Source organism: Aulonocara stuartgranti (assembly GCF_965226115.1).
Source record: "Aulonocara stuartgranti genome assembly, chromosome: 20".
In the NCBI taxonomy this organism is placed as follows: domain Eukaryota; kingdom Metazoa; phylum Chordata; class Actinopteri; order Cichliformes; family Cichlidae; genus Aulonocara; species Aulonocara stuartgranti.
Window position 1 is genome coordinate 24,545,537 of NC_138956.1, and position 23,694 is coordinate 24,569,230.

General features: G+C 42.5%; 2 protein-coding genes across 7 annotated transcripts in view; both read left to right on the top strand.

Annotated features, from left to right (window-relative positions):
* The window catches only part of LOC309697957 (protein bicaudal D homolog 2-like), a 40,651-nt gene extending 25,859 nt beyond the window's left edge, over positions 1-14,792 (top strand). The window contains exons 4-12 of one of the 5 annotated variants that reach the window (XM_082520208.1): positions 79-293; positions 376-622; positions 2,369-2,626; positions 2,768-2,971; positions 3,100-3,648; positions 4,125-4,276; positions 8,777-9,029; positions 10,696-10,764; positions 12,476-14,792. In XM_082520208.1, the coding sequence (XP_082376334.1) occupies positions 79-293; positions 376-622; positions 2,369-2,626; positions 2,768-2,971; positions 3,100-3,648; positions 4,125-4,276; positions 8,777-9,029; positions 10,696-10,743 (1,926 nt within the window). In that variant the 3' untranslated portion in view covers positions 10,744-10,764; positions 12,476-14,792. Of the gene's footprint in view, positions 1-78; positions 294-375; positions 623-2,368; positions 2,627-2,767; positions 2,972-3,099; positions 3,649-4,124; positions 4,277-8,776 lie in introns of all 5 variants that reach the window. The other 4 variants (XR_014273966.1, XM_082520207.1, XM_082520209.1 and 1 more) reach the window with 4 other exon arrangements.
* Positions 14,793-19,437: 4,645 nt separating this feature from the next.
* Positions 19,438-23,694, top strand: part of fgd (faciogenital dysplasia) — a 52,914-nt gene continuing 48,657 nt past the window's right edge. For both annotated transcript variants that reach the window (XM_082518469.1, XM_082518470.1), the window contains exon 1: positions 19,438-19,776. In XM_082518469.1, the coding sequence (XP_082374595.1) occupies positions 19,755-19,776 (22 nt within the window). In that variant the 5' untranslated portion in view covers positions 19,438-19,754. The remainder of the gene's footprint in view (positions 19,777-23,694) is intronic.

Sequence of the window (23,694 nt, forward strand, 5' to 3'; positions counted from 1 at the left end):
ATGGCTCATTTTAATTGGAGCTGCTAATATGCATTCTGTGATTCTGAAACTCGTGATAGTGGTTTCCTGTCCTCCCAGGTGGAGTTTGAGGGTTTGAAGCATGAGATCCGTCGCCTAGAGGAGGACACTCAGTTCCTTAACAGCCAGCTAGAGGATGCCATCCGTCTAAAGGAGATTGCTGAACGTCAACTGAGTGAGGCTCTGGAGACCATCAAGACGGAGCGTGAGCTGAAGGCGTCCCTGCGGAAAGAGCTTTCCCACTACATGAACATTGGTGACACTCTGTACAACAGGTAAATGGAACAGAAACCAGGTTCTCATACACTTCACAAGAGAAGCTCTTAATAACATACAGTTTCCACATTGTTTCTTCAGTCCTCTCAGCATTTCTCTGGATGGTCTCAAGTTCAGCGACGATGCTGCAACTGAACCTAACAACGACGAGGCTCTCCACGGATATGAGAATGGCTTCATCAAACTGGCCAATGCCATCACTGACGACAACCGGATCCCCATGCCTAAGAAAGAAGAGCTTTTCCGTCCTGTTCCCAGCCTTGTTGATGACCTGCTCAGCGAACTTAACATCTCAGAGATCCAGAAGCTCAAACAGCAGCTGATGCAGGTTTGTGTTTTTGCATGAGAGCTTGTGTTTTCTGCTCACGATACAATATACGGTGGTCTGTTTTCATAGCAATGCTTTCTCAGCTTATTTCTCTTATTGGGTGTGAATCATTTTTATGCTGTTACACACTGAATTATTACCAGGAAACGCTAGAACGAAAGACATGCAATTCCTGTTTAGTGGCTCATGTAAGTGGTTTTTTAGACTTTGAACTATGACTGTTCACAGTTGCCAGTTTATTAGCATCACTTAGATCAAAGTAATCTGATAGTTCAGCAATACTGGAAGTTATAATGTTCAACTTTTGAAATTCAGTTTGATTGGGTTGTTTTGTTTTTGTTTGTTTTTTTTACAAATAATCCTATTTTGTTCACTCTATTTATGTTTGTTGGCAAAATAGCAAAAGTTGAATATGTCTGTATAAAATGCAATTAATTCCCAAACACTCATAAACATCTTTAAATGGTTTTACATTTTTACAAGTTACAAGTTAAAAATTGTCACATTTACACTAGAATTTATTGGAGGGCTGTGGGGATGGACTCCTTCAGTGTTAACTGGGTGTAGCTGACCTGAAATCTCAGTGTATATTTGGTTGAACGGAAGGTGATCTTACAGCGGAGCGTTGTATCGTGCCCCAGTCTGCTGCAGGGATCTAAATCTCCTTACAGCAAAGTTAATCCAGGGAGACGCGCACACATATCCTGCTCCGTGTGACCCCAAGGCGGCGGGTGGTGGCACCGGAGGACCTGCCATCTGCTTGATCATCACTCCATGAGTCCAAGGCCACAACTGATTGGGCACCATGGTTACCAGAAAATACTAGCAACCTGTGGATAGTGGATAGATTTGATGCCTAAGTCTTTTTTTTTTTCTCCCTTCATCAAACATAAATATGGTTGCTGGATTAATGTGGGAACTTGAAGCCACCACAGTGCTGTTTATTGTAATAGACAGACTGTCAGACTGTGACAAAATCCCATGTTTGATATGACCCAACAACATATTATTCAGCCCACTAAGACCTTCTGACACATCACTCCACAGATTCCTGGCAGCAATCAGAGCAGAGGAAACAAAAAACATTCCTTCTCATTTAGTCAAACTCTGCTGCTCCTGTGTCTTAACTCATACTATTCTTATTCCTTTAGAGATAAATCCCAAACGTCCACTCATTGGAAGTTAACTTATTAGTCCTTGGCAATTCAGCATTTACGACAGATTCTGCAGGATAAGGATGGCCACTGCTATGCTGACTGCCCATAAACACTATTTCAAGCATTGGTGTCTCATAAAAGTTTTTAATGTGACCACTGATGTAAATAAAGGAGTGCTCTTGAGCACAACAAGCCGATCTGGTAAAGCATGCAGTCACTTCTAGAAATGAATCTTCACGAGCTATTGTGAAATAATAAATTATGCATGCAGATGAGCATGATACTTTAATATTATTTACAGAGCAGATTCCGAAATAGCTCAGTGCTTGCAAAAGCACAACTTTGTGTGCGTCTTTGTGTAAGATGACACACCCAGGCTGTCCAGCAGACTGTCAAGGTCATCCTGATTCTGATGTCAGACCTAGCGAGCGATATTCCTCTCATACATACATGATAGACAATCCAGATATATAACATGATTTAAAGACATGAGTCCTTCATCAGATTAGCAAGTTAACAAAAACTGCAAAAGTGCATGTGTTACAGGGCGAGGTCCTTTTGCTAATTGTGTCTCTGCATTTCTACACAGATGGAGCGTGAGAAGGTCAACCTGATGTCCACTCTGCAGGACTCCCAGAAACAGCTAGAGCAGGCGAACGGTGCTCTGTCAGAGCATCAGGAGAAGGTCAACCGCCTCACAGAGAACCTCAATGCCATCCGCAAGCTCCAAGCCAGCAAGGAGCGCCAGTCTGCTTTGGATAATGAGAAAGAACGCGATAGCCACGAAGATGTAGACTATTATGAGGTTGACATCAACGGACCTGAGATCCTGGAGTGCAAGTACAAGGTAAATGGCACGTGGTCGTTGTAGGCAGCGCAAAATGTCAAATTAAATTTGAAACCTGCAGGAAAACGAAATAGGGTCAAGTCCGAAAAATGTCGTGCATTTGGGTTTCATTTACACTCGCATGTGATCTTGCTTCTCTAGGTTGCGGTGTCAGAGGCAGGAGAGCTGAAGGAGGAACTGAAGACCCTGAAAGCAGAATACCAGGCCTGTCAGTCACGTTACGAAGAGGAGCGCACTCGTCTGGCAACCGATGTGACAACACTTAAAGAGAACCTGACAACTCTGGAGAAGACCAGCCATGCAGAGAGAGAAGAGAAAGCCAAGCTTGAGAAAGAGCTGCGCAAGGTGAGGTGTTTCTCTAGACATGTTTATTTTTGATGTTTTTATATATGCCTTATTTTTAAAAAAGCTTTTTCATTTTTTGTAGTGAAATAATGCAGGGTTTTTTGGGGTTTTTTTTGGTGTGTTCTCAGTTGAGTGACGTGGCAGGCGAGTCTCAGGGTAGTCTGAGTGTGGCACAGGATGAGCTGGTCACCTTCAGTGAAGAACTGGCCACCCTCTACAACCATGTCTGCATGTGCAACAACGAAACCCCCAACCGCGTTATGCTCGACTTCTACAAAGAGGGTAAGGGTGGTCGTAGCAGCCCGGAAGGCCGCGGCCGCCGCTCTCCCATCCTGCTCACCAAGGGCCTCTTCCCTGAGCCCAGTAAGACCGACCTGAGCGATGGAGCACCTTCCCCGATCTCTTCCCTGCCTTCTCCTGTGTCTGACCACCGACGCGAGCCCATGAACATCTACAATCTGGTTGCCATCATCAGAGACCAGATTAAGCACCTGCAGCTGGCAGTGGACCGCACCACCGAGCTGTCACGCCAGAGGGTTGCTTCTCTGGAGCTGGGCACTGTGGCCGACAAGGACAAGGAAGCCTGCATGGAGGAGATCCTCAAACTGAAATCCCTGCTCAGCACCAAGAGGGAACAGATTGCCACCCTGCGCACTGTCCTCAAGGCCAACAAGCAGGTAGGTTGATCTGTTTGAGCGTCTGTAAACAAAGTACTCTCAATACAAACATTTGTCATTGTCCACAAAAGTTAGAAATAGAGGTAGGGGGAATTATTTTGGGTGTGTTCAGCTGCTGAAGCAAATTCTTTACAGTCTAGATCTATAACAAACACTGGTTGAGAGAGCGGCTGTATGGTGACAGCTGCCTCGAGTATTTGTGTGGTTAGATTCAGAGAACAGCTTTACAAAGCAAAAAGAACCATAACCCAGAGGCGGAGTGTGTATGCAGTTGTTTGGTAGCCATTTGAAGTATGCATGTGGCTACACAGTGTGCATTAGAACACAGATGTGAAAATAACTCATAAACCGCACAGCTAGGGTTTTTAAAATGAACATTAGCAGCTGAAATCATGCGCCATAATAAAAGAATTAGCAAGCATACCCCAACTTCTTCCAGGTGCTTTGACCCTTTTGTTCTTTCTGCCAACTCACAGACAGCTGAAGTGGCTCTGGCCAACCTGAAGAGCAAGTATGAGAATGAAAAGGCAATGGTGACCGAGACCATGATGAAACTGAGGAATGAGCTCAAAGCTTTGAAAGAGGACGCTGCCACCTTTTCCTCTCTCCGGGCTATGTTTGCCACACGGTAAGAATCGTGCCAGCACCTGCATGATGGTCAAGAAAATATGTTTTATCTACATCCTGCCATCAAAAGCACAAAAGTCTTTATCTGACATAACATTGTAACCTGGTAAATTCTTTACTTATTTGATATCTCCAGAGGAGGTTGTGACAGTAGCAAGTCGTGGCATGAATTCCATACTGTGCTGCTATGCTACAGCTGTAACACAGACACGTGTCATTCTTATTAATGCCGCACATGCAGCACACAAAGGTCATACACAATATAACCAGGTAGCATGAAGATAAGATTATGGTCATAACGTAATCCATGTTTACCATATGTTGGCTTTATTTTTAATATTGAAACATGACATATTTAAGTACACTATTGTGTTGTTCATTCATAGCCAGAAATCCCTTCTATTTGTACAGATTCAGACTATAAATAACAGAAGGTGCCTAATGTGGATAACCATTGTTTGTGACCGGTGACTTGGTGTGTGTGTCTGTCAGATGGGTCAACACGCATGTTAATCTTTTCTGATTCCAAAGAGAAGCCGGTCAAAGGTTCTGCGCATAATCCCTCCTCAGATTGGGATGAATTACACATTCACCCCTCAACACGTAGTACACTAAGGACTCATGAGCTGCTTGCTTGTTTATTTTTGGGTGTGCACATGTGCATGTGTGAACAATATTTTTGTGCTTTGATGTGCTTTTTTGATAGCTAATTTCATTTAAAACAATGATGCCCGCTCTTCCTGTAAATATTAGCTATATTCCAGAAAGCACTGCAGAGATGCTGAGGCAGTCTGTCCTTCATTTAAAGCTGTATTACATTCCACAGCAAAGTTCAAGCTGTGCAGAGGGGAAAGAGAAGGGTAGGGAGAGGCGAGTTTTTACAATGAAGAGTATAATTGCTGCAGGGAGTGTGTGTGGGCAGCTCAGCACCCCTCGTCTTACCCATGCAGAAATTCAATACAGATCGCTGAAGTGCAGTAGCTGAAGTAATTCCATATACCTGCAGTGCCCAATCAATTAGTAACAGTTCTAAAACTCATCCGGCTGCAAATATAGGCGTGTCACCACAGGCTTTTTTGTATATACTGCAGAGCTAAATTGCTGCAGGATATATTAAATAGTTGTGTCATGTGTCAGAGGAGAGCAGCTGAAGTGTAAGATCATATTTGCATGTTTTTTTTCTTTGAGTTTGTTTTGCCGGAGAGGGTTAAGATGTTTTTGAGCACATCACAGCTTCCTGTTTACTTCCTGTTTCAGTCCATGTGTTTTTATTCCTCCGTATGCCCAGAGCAGCTCCACCGACTATGTTGTTGGGCTTTCTGCTCCAGCACCACACCACTATGTATGATTTACATTCACTGTTTATGGGACTCATGTATTGGTATGTAAATTGTGTCTTATATGACACAGAGTTAGGTCAGGGGACTCTTTTGAGAGGCAGGGGGACTCGCCGGAATGAAGTTTCCCACACTCCCCCCCTCTTTGTATCCCCTGTTCCCCCTCCATCCTTCCTCACAGCCAAACACCCGGTTCTCTTGTCATGTGGAAAAGAAAGAGAGGAAGGACCAGGCCTTTAGTTACAACCCACTACAGGAGTCTAGTTTGATAGTTTTTTTTTTCTTCCACTTTTCAAGATAATCACTGCTCACACAAAGTCTGCAAAGGAGGATTTCTGAGATGTGTACTCGTGGATTCAAATGATGTATAGTCTTTGACAAAAGGGGAAGAGAGATGAAGTGGAAGTGAAAGAATATGTGGGGCTTTTTATGGTCTTATTGTTCAGGGAATTGGCACATAATATACTCATAGGACTAAAAGACACACCAGACTTATTATTAACATTTTTGTTTTTAAAACCAATTTAACAAAACAATATTTGTTTTAACAGAAATGGCAAATAGGATGGAGTAATTCTATTTAGTTTATTTCACGAAAGCAACACAGGAATGTTTATCACGCGTGTATATGGGCTTCACTGTCCCCTCCTGTATGTGTGCCTCTCTGGCTGCAGTATCTGGTGTCATGTTAACAGTAAGCTTCTGCCTCCGACATTCCTAAGACAAGCCTCGACATGCTTGTGCCTTCTGCTCTCGCTGATTAACTGTCCGAACATTTACACAAATCACGTTTTCTTGTAAAATGTACACCTTCAGTTATCTGGCTATTCTGGTGTTGGTTCTATGTTAGTTGTTTTCCCTTTTAACTTTCTTTGTTTTGTTAAAGAAGTACCTCCTCGTGTGTGTGTGTGTGTGTGTGTGTGTGTGTGTGTGTGTGTGTGTGTGTGTGATCCATACCACCATGACCAATCAAGCTCTAGACGAGACCACAGCTGACCATGTTTTGAATGTGTGTGTTTGTGTCCTATTGGGAAATTATTGGTTATGAATGTTTTAGTAGTCACAGCCTTTAAATGTCAGCAGCTACTGTAAATCATTACAGCGAGATGTAGATAATGCGCTTGTTTGTCAGAGTGTGAATATTGTGATTCCTAATGCTCAAAAGGCCAGCCGTCGCCTCCTGGCCCCCTTCGGCTATTGTGCTAGAACTCCCGATCACCAGGGCAAAAAGACTCCTATTGTATCCACCCACTGCTTAGAATAGACTCCTCTTTTTTTCCCGGGAAAAATGCCCCCCACCCCTATGCAAGAGTGACTGAACTGTCTGAAGGTGCACCAGCTCGCTTCTTGCTCCCGGGTTGTTCCCAAATCTCATACTGGGTTTAATGAGGTAGCACTGATCCCTATTGTCTGGGTGTGTGTCCCAGAGGGAATCAAGCTGCATACACAAGAGGAGGGGGCCATGGTTTATATTTGTTTGGTGGTCTGGCAAGGCCAGGGTTCACATGGCCCACCACCACGTGCAGCACCACACGCAGCAAAAACATCTGCGCTTCCTGTTTGCAGATGCTCCCTTCAAGACGTTCTTGTTTTTGTTTTTTTTTGTTGTTGTTTTTTTTAAAGAAAAAGCTGATAAATTCTTCACCTACTGAAAGATTATTTGCTTGCTTTGCATTATTTTTATGGAATTTTTTTATTTTATGTTATTTATTTATCGCTTCTGCAGCAGCAGTTCAGTTGCTAAACACTGACTAAAACAGAACAGATCGGTAATGACAGTTACGGCTCGTAGAGAAAAGAGTTTGCAGACTATAGCTTCAGGCTAGGGTGTTAACAAAAAATAAATAATAATTAATTTCAAATAAATGAAAGTGAGTTAGGTGAGGCTGCCCAACAGTTAAATTGTGTCTGAACTTTGGTGCTGTACGGTTGGGCAATTAAGTGCTGCTCACTAACGTATTCAGCCCTTCCCTCCCAATAGGTTTGTCAGTCATTACTGAAGAATGTCACTCGATTTGCTTTGTCAGCAGCACAGAAAACAGGGATGAGCAAGATGAGAGAGAAAGTGACTGATTCGGGCAGATAGAGAGAGACTGTAGCAAGGAAGTGATGAGGCTTGAAAGGCAATGATAAGACCCAGGAGAGGGGATAAAGGAAACAGGAGCACGACAGCAGCAGATGGGGAGTGGCGATATGGACCCCCCACCTTGAAATCCTGTCAGGTGTCCCACTTTTTATACTTGTCCAGCTTTAGACACTCACACACTAACACGTGTGCAAGGACAGCGGGAGACAGGTGATAATGCCGCAGTGCAGCACCCGGTGATGACGAGCGTTAGTAGACAGACTTCATATCTTGTGCTATTTCACACACAGATGGGAGATGCAAGGGAGGCATAGAAGTTATGCTGTCTCATTCAAACTGGAAAATTGGAGATCAGGTGTGAACAGCTACACCTCAGAGCAATAAACCACATTCTTCTCTTCCCCGTCTTAATTTTTCTCCTCTGTCGCTCCCCTCCTGCCTTTTTCTCAGGTGATGCAGAAATAATCTTCCCTTTGACCTGTAGGCTAATGATTTCATCCCTTATGTATGTAATCTGTCTTCAACTGCCACTGTGCATACATTCATATTATCCCAAGGCGCTGCAAGCTGCTCTCAGATGTCTCACCTGTTCATGAATGTAAATCATACCCTCTAGCAGCAGCAGCTATACAAATAAAAAGTATGGGTTTAATTTTCAGTTTATGAAATGACGGGAAGTGCGGTGAGAGTTTGTTACTATATCTGGCAAATTAGCTGCAGAATGTTTTAAGTGGAGCTGAAAATGTGTTCGTTGGGGGGACTTTGTTGAAGAGGACCAAAATGGCTGGTGAAGTCTTAGGTTAATATTTCAGAAGCTTGGGCAGTCTTGCAGGCCTTCATGTTGTGGCTCATGGGCTCCACCTGCTGGTGGCTAATTTATTACACTAGCAGGAAGTTTATGATGTGTGGGTTTGAATGTGTGTCTGAGTGTTTCTGTCAGTGAATCAAATCTGAGGTGCGGCATGAGGTTCATGTTAAGTAATATCACAAAAATGCCCTCTTGTGATATGTCACAGGAAACCCTCTTAGTCGGTGAACAAATCTGACTTTTTTTTTTCTGCCTGTGTTTCTCCTGCAGTTGTGATGAGTATGTTACCCAGCTGGATGAGATGCAGAGACAGCTGGCCGCAGCAGAGGACGAGAAGAAAACCCTTAACTCTCTGCTGCGAATGGCTATCCAGCAGAAGCTCGCCCTGACGCAGCGCCTGGAAGATCTGGAGTTTGATCACGAGCAGACCCGTCGGGGAGGCAACGCAGGCCGTGCTAAAGCACGCAGCAAGGCCGCCGGCACCGCCAGCGCCGCCGCCACCACCACCACCAACAACCCGCATGTAAGTCAGAGTCTCACCTGCTCTGTCTCGGGCCGACCAGAGCACAGCAGTTCTGTGCCCAGCGGCATCCTGGGAGGCCCCGTGGTCTTCTGCAGCGAGAAGTACAAGATCTACTGCGACTGAGGCGGCAGAAACGTCCGCATGGGACTGCTGTGTACAGAGGGGAGGGGGCTCACGGGCCGAAACCCTCCCTGCCTTCGTGTTAAAGAGCCCCACTTGCTCGCTTAGCTCCATGGCCAGCCTGCGCTCCTCTAGGGACTGATGTGTTACTAACCAGCTGCTCGTGTGTGCTACTATAAACGCTTAGGGGAATGCAGTGTATGTACAGTGTGCACTAGACGTTTGGACTGTAGTAGACATATATGGCATGTGGGTTATAAGGCCCTGGTTATATTGGGGGGTTTGTGGATATTATGGGTTGTCTATTCTTTCCGCTGTCATAGTGCTGTACGTATGATGTAAAAGCTGGCAGCTTCTGTGCTTGTTTGTTCTGGCCCCCCGGAGTGGCTTGCCTGGTCACATTAACACATTGCTGAGGTGGAGACGTGTAAAGATGATGTCACTCTGATGCTCTAACAACTAAACTTGACATCCTCTGTTCTTTGGCTTGTCTGTCGGCATTGGTGCTCCTTTCCGAATAAATAAAACGGCCCCTTCTTTCCTCTGCCTCTCCGTCCTGGTCCCCCCAGGACCGAACCGTGCCCGGCAGCCCACTTTCTAATGTTTACAACCAGAAAAAGGAACTAGAATATGCAAGCTCCCTCTGCTTTTTTGCTAGGGGAGCATAATATGATTTTACACAGAAATACAAAAAAAAAAAATCATAAGTGGGTCAATGAAGTTGTTTGGGCGGAAAAGGAGCACTTGTGACCACAGCTGTTTATTTCAGGTTAATTTTAAAGCTGTGACGCTAGCACACCAATACTATAGGGTCAATAGAATCGCATGGCTTTGCAGCTGAAAATGCTTGAGAGCTTTTTAACTGTTTTTCTGTTGTTAGGTGTGTGGTACCAGACAAAACTCTGTACTACAGGGCTCTACATTGTTTTTTTTAATTTTAATAGAAAAGAGGAGTTAATTGGTGTGATACAAGAGGGCTGTCTAATCCCTGTGACCCATTATGTTGCAAAGGATTCATTCAGAGCCATATTACGAGAAAGAAGGTTTGACAAATCGACACATCTAAATTAAGTGCACTTCAGCATAGGTGCCTCAGGTTCCTGCTTCTGTTCAAATGGATATAATGCTCACTGTGAAAAGAGATACAATATAGTTTTAATCAGAGAGGATTTAAAAAAAAAAAACTCTATAGAATAAATCCTTGAAGAGCACAAATCGAAACTGTTCACACATCCGGACAATAAATCTGCAAACAAATCCAACCGACCGCTCGACAAAAGTGCCTGTCGACCCCAAACGCTTGATATTTTTATCTATTTGTTGATGTAAAGCCCTGTCCTTGCGTCTCAGCTGAGCTAATGCTTTTCCTTCTCACTCCCCCCCCCCCCCCCCCCCATCCCCTGCCCCCCGCTGTTTGCGAGATTGCTGAGAGCTGTCAAATAATTTCTATGTGGTTATGTGGCTGGAAAAAAAAAAAAAGTCCTCTCCTAATGTCTCTAATCTGTGTCTCGTTGCTCGGTCGCTACTACGACCTTCTCTCTTGTAGATTGTCAGCAGCTTGCTCCCCCAGCATCACCACTCACCCTTTAACTAGAATGAGGAATATTTTTGTCAGGTAACGTCCTCGCATACGATGTGTTTTCCGAATTTTGCCTGTGTTTATATCTCAGTGTTGCGGTGAAGGGCCTTCATTTGTATACAAGGTTTTTAACCATTGAAATGAAGGGCCTCTCTTGTTTGTTTTCTTGGGTTGCTTGGTGTGTGAGGACAAAGCAACGTACTGTTTTAGTATTGACAATAGCTTTAACCCCTTGCAAGCTAGTATTACGCAAATAGGCAAAATTTAAGTGGGGCTTGTGTTTAATAAAATCCATGTACCGCTTGTGGATCATAGACACATTAGCTTTATGATGCTAAAAGCAGGGTTGATGTGAGGAAATCCTGCAAGATTTGTTTAAAAAAAATAGCATTTTCTACTACTAATAAGCTATATATAAAATTCTCTATATTCTTAATAGGATCATGTTCAGGTTATAATCTTGCAGGTTTCTACTACAGTATTCCTTCCTCTTAAATGCATATACAATGGGCATTTATTCCTCTCAACACAGGGAATTATGTCCGCAGTCAACCCTGCTTGAGTGCGCATCCGTAAGCCGCAGCACACAGCATGGAGACGAGGCTATTGTACACTTTCTGAAAAAAGAAAAAAAGCGCAGCCTCCTTAGAGGTCAGTCACTCCTATGTTTGAAGTTCAGTCAACTTACAAGTGCGGTATATTCTGTTTCCATCAGTTTGCGCTGAGAAAAAAGGTTTAGGGAGTAGAGGAGGGAGAACTAATCGTGTTGTAAACCAGCTCCTGAGAGAGGAGATAAGAAAGCTAAACGTGCTGGTGAAGAAAGCCAGATGTGTGGCTGGATGGGGAATCTAATCCAGGGGTGCTTTTCGTTACGCATGCTTATCTCCTTGGGAAAGTTTATAATTTAAGGAATTGGAAGATCCTACCATGATACTTAGAGACATGAGAATAGGCTGGCATAGCGAAAAACACCCCGTGATATTTTTTTTTCTTTATTCTTTTTCTGAGGGATAAACTCCCGCTGATATTTGGAGGAAAAAAAACCTTGAGATTGGTTGCTCGCTCAACCAGAGGACATTGATTCAAATTAGTTAAGCTCCCAACCGTATCCCTTGTATAGGTTATGTGGATTTACTGAGCAGTAGATGATTGCAGGATGTGATTGTGACTAGAATCCCCTCTCCTTAGATAGACTAATCCCCGCTTGGTTCGATCTAGTTTGAAATCAATGTCTGGCTTTTTTGGTGTCATTGCAATATGCCACCTAAAATAAAACGGCAAAGCTCCTCCTACCTCTGCCTGCAGGCTCCTCCCACATCACCTCTAAGTTTTACTTCTCATGATGCATCTTGTTTCTGATTTAAAAGTAAGCCTGCATGTCAAAAGCATAACCCATTTTTCATTTACTTGCATGGCTAATGAGAAAGACCCATCTCCTTTGGTGGTGAGATGTGGCTTCAGCTCTGTCCTATGAATGAAAGTTCATGGTACTCGTGAGTCACTGGCTTCCTAACCGCACCTGCGGGATGATTTGCAGTGAATGTGCTTTCACACCAGAAACGAAATGTCCATACTGGCCGGCTTAAAGTTCCTAACATCGCTTTCTGTTGCTTTGACTAACCAACAGCCGCCATCTTACTTTGTCTGCGTGGACTCCGCTGCTGTGACCTTGTAAACAGTCGCTCTCAAATGACCAAAACCAAGTGCTAATGATGCTCATTATTTGTTTGTTTCTCCACTTTTGCAGTAATTTCAGTAATTCTGCACGGACGACGAAGTACCAACACAAGGTCCATTCTCGCTGCTGATTGAGTTGGGCGAAACGAGTTAGCGCTACTCTAGGCTATTTGGACTTGAAGAAAAATAAAACGGCAAAAACCTAAGTACAAACGTTAAGCACAGGTTTTTAATTTGAATCAATTGTCCTCCCCTTTTCATTTTAAAATTCTGTTATGTTATGCACATTAGGATCACACTTGGTCCAAATTGTGGATGCCTCTGCTGGAAGCCATTTTTGCCTCGCAAGTACAGTGAACTTCTTGGCTTGTAATTGGCCAATCCCTCCGAATCCTCTATTGAGAAGCCAAGGGAGATGTGGTCGTTTCTTAATCAACAAGCTGTTTTTGTTTGGTTTTATCTCTTATTTTTAGTTTATCGTTTTGTTAATCTGTGCACTTTCATTTTATAGGATTATAACATGCTATTATTAACCTATAGGAAAGCATGGTAGTACAATGGTTTGTTGAGTTATCCAATATAGGTTGGAGGACTGTAGTATTGTAAGTCCTCCTCAAATATTTGAATTTAAACAATACGCACTACAGTAAGGCTCCACAAACCACAAATGTACTATGATGACTCTGTCCTCAAGAATTTATCCATCAAATAATCATTTTAAAATCCTTTTGTTACATCGTGTTATGCTGTTGCTTTTATTTTTCATATGTTTGTTCTACTGCCATGTTCTCTACAAAAATCCAGGGTGATCAAATTCTGGGGTTTTTTCATGTATTTATTATTCCTAGGAATAGTTCAAAAATTACGCTATGAAACTTGACAACGCTCTGACTCAAATAGGTAAGTTGTGTCTTGGGAAAAATTTGCGTGACGACGATATGTGCTTTTCCTAGCTTCTTACCGAGGGCGTTCCACTGAAACGGGATCGCTGGCTTTCAGAATTCTTTGCAACTGCGACAATTAAAATTCCAAATTGGAATTGTTTCATTCTCTCTTTGTTTATTGTGCCAAATCTTGGTACACCGTTTAGGTTGAAAATGAGAAAAAGAATCGGAAAGAAGAAGAAAAAAAACTAAGAAAGGTGCAGTTTGGGCCATGGCTCTCGCTGCCGTGCGAGAGCCGGGGTTTTGTTTTTCGGTTCGTTTTAGTTCTTCGTTTCTGACCAGTAGTGCCTTTCATTGTTTCAAGGGAGAATCTTAGACTAGTGTTTTATGTTTCTGTTTTTTATATATAGGTGAGGACTTTGGGTTCAAAATGACTGTGAGCAGCAATAAGCGCAAAGGGAATTTTTCCCCCTTTTCTGCATGAGTGAGGTGATAGTTTTGAAATTAGCTCAATAAAACTCAAGTTGTATTGAATTCTGCAGGTCAGTGATCCCCTCGAGAAATTCAGGGGTATTGAGAAAAGTTTTTTTTTATTTTATTTTATCAAACATTGGGAACCAAAAGAGATCCCTTTGGCCTCCTGTTATTGAACAAAGTGCTCCAAGCATCTTTAATGTGTTGGGGTAGATCAGTGTACTATTGGAAACATCTATGTATCTCTAGCTTTGTTTGGTGAAGGTAATGTGATATCAATAGTATTGTTAAAAATGTGCAGAGAGCGCATTTTATCTTTACTTTTGTCTAATTTGACTTTTTGTTTGTTTTGTTTTGTTTTTTTTTATTCTTGAATCTTTTTTTACATCATCTTTGAGCATGGTGTTTTCAGGAAACAGAAAACAAGATTAGCATCAACAAGCTTGAATAGTGCCATTATAGCCAATGCTTGTTTGTTGAGGCGTTAAAGTTACCAATATGGATAAGAAGCTAACAAAAAAAAGTGCAATTCAGATACTGTTTTACATTAAAAAGAGAAAGTTTTCTGTTTGCTGGAAGCGATAGCATTGTGATACTACAAAAAATAGCTGTGCAAACTTTATATTGTCATATTGTGTTTCAGTATTGATCCATAATGAGAGTTTGATATCTTTATATGAAATAACGACTTCACCTGTATTTATTTGAACTGTCATGCAGTACTGTATTCTTATCAATAATGTGCATTATGATTAGTGGCATATTGATTACAGCTAAACGTCATATGCATGTTTCTCAGTCATGGGACCTTTACACAGAGTTGAAAACAAACATGTTAAAACTTTTGTCGGGGTGTTTTTAAAAGAGAGAAAATAAAAAATTAGGGCTTGGGGCGGGGACCAGTTAAGTCTGATGTATTACTGCTGAACTAATCCTATGAAAGTGTTTTGTTTGTTTTCTAGTGGAGATGGTATGTCTGTGTAAGGGTAGTCATACTGGCTAAAATCAATAAATGTGACTTAAGTTCCAGCGTGTTTCAGTGTTGTTATTTATAGCTGCTCCACAGCTGAAGCGGATGAAAGGGTTAACCATTGAAGTATGTGGTCTGCAGCCCTGGAGTCTCCTCATAGCGTTCCCACTTGGAAGCCAGGGGAAGGGGGAACTTCCCAGCTGTCCAAGCGGCTCCAGGAACCTGATCACATTTCACACAATGCACAAAAACACCTCCACCAAAACCCCCCCTCCTCCCCATCCCTACCCTGTCTGTTCTCTTAAACCTTGCCCCTCCCTCCTCTGCCCCCTCCATTTCCCGTTTCTTTCTCCCCCTCTCCTCCACTGTCCCTCCCTCCTGGAGATATGCCCAAGCACTGATTGGTCCCAGTTTCTTTTTTGACCTTTGGTACACCCAGCATTTCCTGTCGAGGCTCTGGAGGCCGGCTCTCTGCTCAATTAAAACTGCTGTTATTTTCTTGGTGTTGATTTACAAGAGGAAAGTATGAATGTTATTTTATGCCATTTAAACACACATTAATGACAATAAAGGGGAAAAAAATGAGATTTTTATTTATGCAAATGAAACCAAATAAATAGATGGACTAACTGTTATTGATCCATTCACTTTAGAGGTCAAAATGTTGTATGAATGTTTTAAACTTCATCTATAAGCACTCTGAATGTACAGATTACTCCAAACGAAGAAGTGAAAAAGCACAAGATTGACCCTCTGAATAAGAGGGCTAAAATTCTATACTTTGAAAGCTCAGATGCTCTTAGGTACTTTAAAACCATCTTTTCTGTCCACCCAGATCAAGTTTATTGTCAATATTAAGTCAAGGCTCCCTCTCTTTATTTTGTTTTTCTTCTGGTTTGGTTAATTCTGTATTTCTTCCTTTTAGAATATTCAAATATTTATTTTTATTTATCATTTTAGAAAAACATCCGATTCTCTCTAGAGCTATTCTCACACTCCTGTCATTGTTCATTCTCCTCCTTTAGAGCTATGTGGGCATTTCTCAGATTGCTTCCAAAACATTCCTACTTTCTGATGAAAGTAGTTCATTTAAAGTCTCTGATAGACATTTAATATTTAATCCAAATAAAAGGTCTAGAAAGAGTTACGAGCTTATTTCGCCTTACGAAATTGTGGAATATCATCTTGACACGTTGGATACAGTTTACCAAAAAAAACGCTGGCAATTTAGCAGTAGCATGTTTGCCTTGTGCCCTACACCGTTTGAAAATTAAGACAGCAGAAGCAGAGATACTCTTACTCTTGTCCTTTCCACCACTGCTTTTATCAGAACTAAAGTATGCAGACCCATTTACCTTTTTGGTAAATGTATTAAAAGTAATGTGAGCATTTTTAACAGTAAATTTATAGCACTTACTTACTATATCAGTGTTTTGCTATTATTTATGGGGGGCTGCTATGCATTAATGTGTAGGTTTTGGTATGCAAATTACAATAAATGACTATGTGATATAGCAATTACTTAGTCTTCTTCTTCCTTTGAGGAGCGTGAAGCACTGAAGTTCTGCCTGTGAATAAGTGCACTGGAAATATAAAGAGGCATAAAATATAAATCCTCAAAGTAGACACACCTAGAATTTGTATTTGCATGCAATACTTAGGAAATGTAATCATTTACATTGAGTCAAAATAAAAGTAAAGCATCACTGATCAGTCCACCCTACAGCTTTGTCCCATTGTCAGTCCTATATATAATATATACTGATTTCAGGTTTATATATAATAAACCTGAAATAAGTTATTATTAATGCTTAGTTGTGTCACTAAAAGACAGTGATGTGAATCAGTACACTTAAACCAAGTGCTATCATTTACCATTCATGTCCTGCAGATTTTTCAGCATCAGAGAATTAATGATAGCCAGTCGGGAGAAGTCAGCAATGACATCACTCCAGTAACAGTGGAGCTTTTGTTGGTGCCAGTCTTCCATTATCCCCCCCCCCCCCCCCCCCCCACTGCCTGAGGAAATATGGGTCACTACATGGCATCAGTCTTGTTCTATTAATACTCAGCTGCTGCGATTATACCCAGGATGAAGAAGGATTCATGCAGCAGAGCAGCTGTTTTCACTACTCAGTTGATGCACTATCTATATTCACCACCTGGGGTCCCCATGCTACAACTGTTGACGTCTTTGTGAGCTGACCGAGTAACTGTAACTCTTCCAGTAACTGTGAGAGCTGCAGGCCTTAAGGGGGAGAGGGCGCGCTTCTTTGCACTTACAAAGAGTCTCCTTTATGAGTGTGCTCCGGGGCTGTCATGTGATGAATCCATGTGGAGCCTGAAGGAGCAGAGAGCTGTGATCAGCTGGTCTGAAAGAGCAACGGCAATCATCAACACCGCACACGCCTCGCGTGGATTCAAACACACACGTTAACACATTTCTAAACAACCCCACCGGAGGAGAAATAACACCAGCGAGAATCTTAAGCAATTTATGACCTGTGGAGTGTGAGCTCATCTTCACGATGAATTCAAAAATTCCTGAGTCCTGACACTGGATGCAGGGTGTGAGCGTCCTCCCTATTGTGACTCATAGATCTGTCTGTAGTATCTCCACGCAGCTGCTGGTGTGGTCTCAAAAAATGCAGCTTCGCCTGTGTCAAACAATGAAGTGTTGATTCAATCGATACCAGGCTTTAATTTGCACCTGAAAAAGAGTGAACAAATGACGACTGGCACCCAATTCTGGAGTGTGATTATCATGTGATTGGGACATTTATACCACGGCACTTTCAGATGAGTGTAAAAAGCTCTGTGGAGCTCGTGTCACACTTATCTATGCTGACTTTCGCACCAAGCTTTCTGCTTGGCTGCTCATCTGCCACTCTGCTTTTCTTCCTCTCTTCATCCTAATTGCCATTTTTCACATCCTCCTCTGTCTCTCACTTCCCCCAGTCTCTCATTTTCCTCTTTCCTCCCTCTCTCTGAATGCAGTTGTTTCACTCTGCTCTGTGGTTTTGAGTGGAGGAGCCCCGGGGAAGCAGAGCACAGGATGTATCCCAGAGGACTGTTTGGTGCTCTATTTTCTATGGACCAGCATGCCCTAGAAAGACAGACAGACAGGCCGAAAGACAGGCAACCCCATGCACCCAGGGGGCACTGGGCCCCCGATCTATTTAAAAACACAAATCCAGTCATCCACAAAACACTTGGCCTTTTAGACTCTGCACTGACATGTTCAGAACTTTTCTCTAAAGCAAAGAAAACGTACAAAGTTACAGTAAAAGAAGAATATTTTGCTGCTCTTGTGTCTTTAAAGTGGAAAGCCGAAAAGTGGAAAATGTGTGACTCAATAGTGTAGTCACAGAGGTCATATACATGTGGGAAGAGAGGAATGAAATATAATGTGTATTCACTGCTTATTAGAGAGGAGCACAGGTCAATGAAGCAGCCTTCTGCCTGGCAAGCAGCCAGACAAAGAGGTGTTATCATTAGAAGCCCTGCTGTTGTCTATGTGGATCTGAGGCTCGTGACAAGTGTGAAGCACCAACAGTGGCCTTAAAAGGGGTTAATGGTGCGTAGCTGAACAGACACAAGTTTCAAATACGTGGGTGGGAGGCTGCACAGAAACACAGAGCGAGGGCTGTGGAAAGTTATTCGCTACAGGATCCTGAAAATTAGGGAAAAATAAAAAAAATTAATCAAAATGATCACTGAGAAGCAACACTGATGCGCTAAAAGTGTATGTGTTAAGCACAAAATGAGTCCATACTACTATAATCCCACAATATTAATACATTACTAGCTCGTGCAGTTTCATTTTTTCAGCCTACAGGGGTTGGGCGGTATCCAGGGAGTTAAGATAAATCTCATGGATGTGATATGAGTAAATGTTACCCTTATTTTCTCGCTTCATTACTTACATATTAGACGTGTTTATCTTTTGGCTCGTCTGAAACGTTTAGACATTCAGTACAAGTACAAGAGTAAGAGGTGTTGAAGGAAAAAAGTAGTCAAGCTACATATGTGCTTCATGAGTAAATGTTCTTAGTTATATTTCACTACTGCAGACTGCAGACACCCCCGGTGACCTTTCCTCATCGACTGTATCATGTGGAGGTTTAGAGTTAGGGCATGCTTATAATATCCTTATAATATGAGAGCTTAACTTCTGCAGATCCATGATTTGTTTTCTGCTTCGGTTCCTTGTTTCCTTCAACAAGCATTCACCGAGTTAGCAGATGTTTGATGAGACAGAAAAACCAACTGAACCAATTAAAAGATGAGGAGAAAGCCTGCTCAGTGACATGGAAATGCTGTGCCAGTTAGTATTCATGTTCCAGGAACTATTTCCTAGCTAATAGGCAGATGTGGGGATTTCAGAGCAGAACCATCTACTGAAATAGGCCTCATCCTTTTCATGGCTTCATGTGACAACTCATGCCTCTGTCCCAGGGCATGTGAAATGCACAAGGATAGAGGGTCTACTTTTAAAAACGGACAAAAAAAGAAAGAAAAATGATAAAACAGTGAGCCAAAAAGAAGAAAAAGAAAAAACAAAAAGCTTGATTAGTTTGTAAAAAGATCAAATTATCTTTTTTTTTTCCTCCAGTGCTTAGCTTTCACTGCACTCAATGAATGGGGTTGTAGTGCTCGCGCCTCGCACCGGCGGGAACGCGCATTTTCTTTTCTTCCAGCGGCACAGAGGAGAGACTTCTGTCTGTCAGAGGGAGGAGAAAGGACTATGTGGAGGAATATAAACCTCTTGTTCTGCGCAAAACTGATTCGGATAACGTCTCTCGCGTCTGTTAAGAAGCCATGAAGTCACCATAGTGGGTCTGTGTGTATTTTTTTATTTTTATTTTAGTCGGCGAACAGGAAAAGTGAAGCTCTGAAGTACAGGCGCTCCTCCGAGTTTAGCCCACAGTACGCTGGATCCACGGCTGCTGCTGTTGCTGCCAGTTGCTCCGAGAAAAAGAAGATTTTAACAGAAAGAGGCGAGAAGAAGTTTGTGCAAAATGCAAGGAGTTTCAGCTACCGGTGAGTAAAACGAATAACTGCGAGCCTCCCTCTCTGTGTCTTTATTAACCCTCTGCGGTTTTCAAGAGTTGTTTCCAAATGGCTACGGCTGGTATTGCGCACAGGGTTTGAATACCAGAATGCTTTTGCCAGCTGTCAACAGGGCAGCTGCAGGCCCGCATCAGCCCCACAACAAAACTCAGAGCTTGTTTGCTCGTTTGTCGACTTTATCCGCATAACTGAAAAGAGGTATTTCTGTTGTATGGGAGACTGGAGCTGACAGGGCAGGAATAGTAGCGAACCAGTGCCAAACCTTGAGTGAGGGAGCTGTGACCTCACTGCTGCCCCTGTCTGACGCGCCCCTCTCTCATAAATATCCCACACACGTATGTTTAGTAATGAGTGACCGGAAATCAAACACCGCGTTCTAATAATGATCATAAGAAGAGGACTCATTTATTATCCTGCAGTAGTTTGTGTGTGTTTGGCCATAAGAGCTACACACTTTCTTCCAGGAATGTGATTTAAGAGGAGGGGGGAAGTGTTTGCTATCTGAAAGTGTTGCAAGTGTGTCTGTCTGTGCAGCTATGTGGCTGGATGATAGAGGGACATCTTGGCCTAAGGGGAGTGACAGTGTGTGGTTTCCTCTTTGCAGTGTGGGCAGCCATGTTTTGATGCTGAGATCCTTTGAGAATCTTTCCTGCATTTCTATTTCACCACGATCAGAAGAAGGAGGAGGAGGGGGGGGGGGGATTTGTTTTTCTTTTCTTTCTTTCTTTTGTTCATCACACACCGTGTCCAGATCATTGTTCCTGTGTCATGCATTTTGCTTTGCATGGCCTGGAGATGACAGATCTGGGGCATTAGACTTCATATTCCTATCAAACAACCCCAAAAAGTTTACTGCCAAAGTTCGTGCAAATCTCAAGATCTTTCACAGAGGCCTGGGAATGAAGCGCTAGCATGCAGACAAAGAAGAGTATGGGGGAGGGCATATGAGAGAAAGAATGATAGAGATGAAGTGCTGATGGGACGATATGGAGCTGCAGCAGAGGTGAGCTATGCAGACAGAAAAAAAAAGAGCGTGTTTGCTGTGAGACTCAGGGGAGGAATCGATCTGCTGTCCTTCTGGCTGACTTTCTTTTTCCGGCAGTCCAGCAGTGTATCGTTTCTCTCCCACACACATTCACTCCCAAGGCCTTGCTCCCTATTTATTTATTTATTTATTTTGCAGTTCCCTCTTTCTCTCCCACACTGTCCCAGATCAATCTCTGCCCCGCTCTTCCACTTTGTGGCCGCCTTAAACAGCCCCCATCAAAACACACACAGCTCTATTGCTCATCGCAGCTACCATCAGATGAAATACCTCCCCCCTCCCTACTTCCCCAAAATATATTCCTTCCACATGGGAACCCCAACCGGCCTGTGCACTCTCTAATGCTTATTTTTGTGTTTATATGATGGGAGGGTCAAACGGGTTGGAAGCTGCTTGCATCAAATCGTTGGAGAATCTATTAAAATAAACCACATCACAAATAAACTGCGGTTGGATAGATAGTGTGCCTCTCAGTTTGAGGTCTACCTCAGTCCTCAGATTGTTTCCAACTCCATAAACCTTTCTGACAGACTTCAGTCTCCGTCTTACACTCCCTTTGCACCGTGTCTGGTTGAAAAATGGGAGGACGTGTCCCTCACAGATGGAGGACAATAGTGGTTCACGTAGGGCAGCTGGATGCTCCATCTGGCTGTTTAGGTTATTTGTTATTAACAAAAGCTATTGGGCTTGTCTGGGCTAATGTAAACATTTCCCCTCCATGTTAGATAAACAAACAGCAGAGGAGTTATGGTGAACGATGGTGCGATTTATATCTGCCCAGCAAGAAAAAGGGGGAATGGCCATAAGTTATTGTGAGATTGAGCCTAAAACCTCAAAATTAAGCTAAAGCAGCATTTTTTTAGTGATCATATATTGAATGTAAACAGCAAGAGGGTTTTTTAGAACTAGCTGTTGATCTCCTAGGAAGGAGTTTCACTTTCCAGGCATGAATTAAATATCAATATTTACATTTTCCACTTGCTGTACATCTCTTCTACTTTTACAAGTGCTGTCTGAGTTGGGTTGTATGTCGCCTTACGCGCTGATGACATCTGCATCTGTAGCCTTCGTGTTTTCCTGCTGTCTGTCTTTGTGTCTCGTTCTTTTCCAGGTGCACATTGAGCCTATTCCTCCAAATTTGGCAAATTTGGCCTCAGTAATGAGACGGTTAGAGTTTGGTGGTCACTGTGACCTCCCATCTGTGCTACTGTTTCGAACATCAAGGGAATTTCATTAAATTTGACCACAAATGTTCACTTGAAATAAAACATAAACTGATAGGTGAATATGATTAAAACAAATTTCTAATAGGGAAAATGCATAAATCATAATATGTTGGCCTGATCCCAGGTCCCCCTCTTGGACCCATCTAACACAAACTAAAGTAGGGTTTCCCCTTTCTTTTGGGGGTCAGTGGTTGGTGGTCATCTGCCTCTTCAAACAGAGAGCAGAGGACAATTTGAAGGTCAGGATCACTGTGACAACATCATTTTCTGCAAAAAGAGAGACATGGCCATTAATCAGTGCCATAAGTCAGTTACAGAACGAGAGACGGATGTAAACGCCTCATACAAGTTGTCATTTGATCCAAGAATTGATTATAGCTACTTTACAAGGATGCAAACTTTAAGGTTATTTATACTTAATCTATATTGCTCACGGTATAACAGCTCACAAACACAGCAGGAACAGTGAGGAGCTAAATCCGAACATACTGTCAGTTTCTAACACATGTATCTGCGAAAGATGTGACAGGTCTTACGAATTTGGATGGAGTCAGCAGCTACTATCAGTGTACACGGGGTTGTTTATAATGAAGGCAACAACTTGCTGATTAATACTAACCAAAGACAAACTCATAGTATTCCCGTAGGAACCAATCTCAAGCACATCCTCTACATCTCTCTACTCCTCCATGTCTCTTATCTGTGTGTATGTGTGTGTGCATGTGGGGAAGGCAGCATGACTCAGTTTCAGGGCCATGCAGAAGCTTCGGGCTCTTTCCCGGCCTGCCTGAGTGTCACATTGATTTCTCTAATGGTGGTCATGTGTGGGTCCCGCTGTTGCAAAGACTTCAGCTTAAACGACACTCAAGTTTTGCATTTGTGTGTCAGTAGAAAAGAGCCTTCAGAATCCATTGACCCCCTTTTTTTTTTAAATCGGGCACTTTTTTTTGGAAAGCCTTTTTTTCCTACACTACATCACATGAAGGATTACCCATTTAAAGTTGCATCTGCACATGGTGTTTTTTTTTCCCAGTCACACATAGAGATACACTTCTGTATTAAACCATCTGTCCACTCAGAATAAGTAACAGCTTTTTGTGCACTGCTAAATGGTGTGAAAGTGTAGCTTTACACCTGATAAGATAGTTTAGCTGGTTTGCTTGTGTGACTTTGGTAAGCGTGACTAAGCAAGAGCCCATGAAACACTTTTACAAAAGTATCGTGACTTCACAACACAACCTGATTGAATCTAAACAGAACTGCGTGGGATAAGAAACTGGTTTGCTTTGGTATGGTTCATAGTTACTAGTTACAGTGAACAGACTTTCTACTTCTATTGAAGCTCCTGCTTAACAGGTTCTCCCGTCATTTCCGGGCTGGTTGCTTTGAAAGGTGTGTTTTGAATCATGGAACTGTTGTTACGTGAATAAGCATAGTTACAGATACACGAGAAATCATTAGTAAATAAAAAAAAAAAAATCCACAGCTGTCCCAGTTTTATTTATTGTTATATCTTTGCAGTTTTGAATTTGTTGTGTTTACTGGATTATCAGTTTAGTTAAAAACTGACAGTAATACCTACCTAAAAGAAAACAGCAAAAAAACAAACAAACCCCA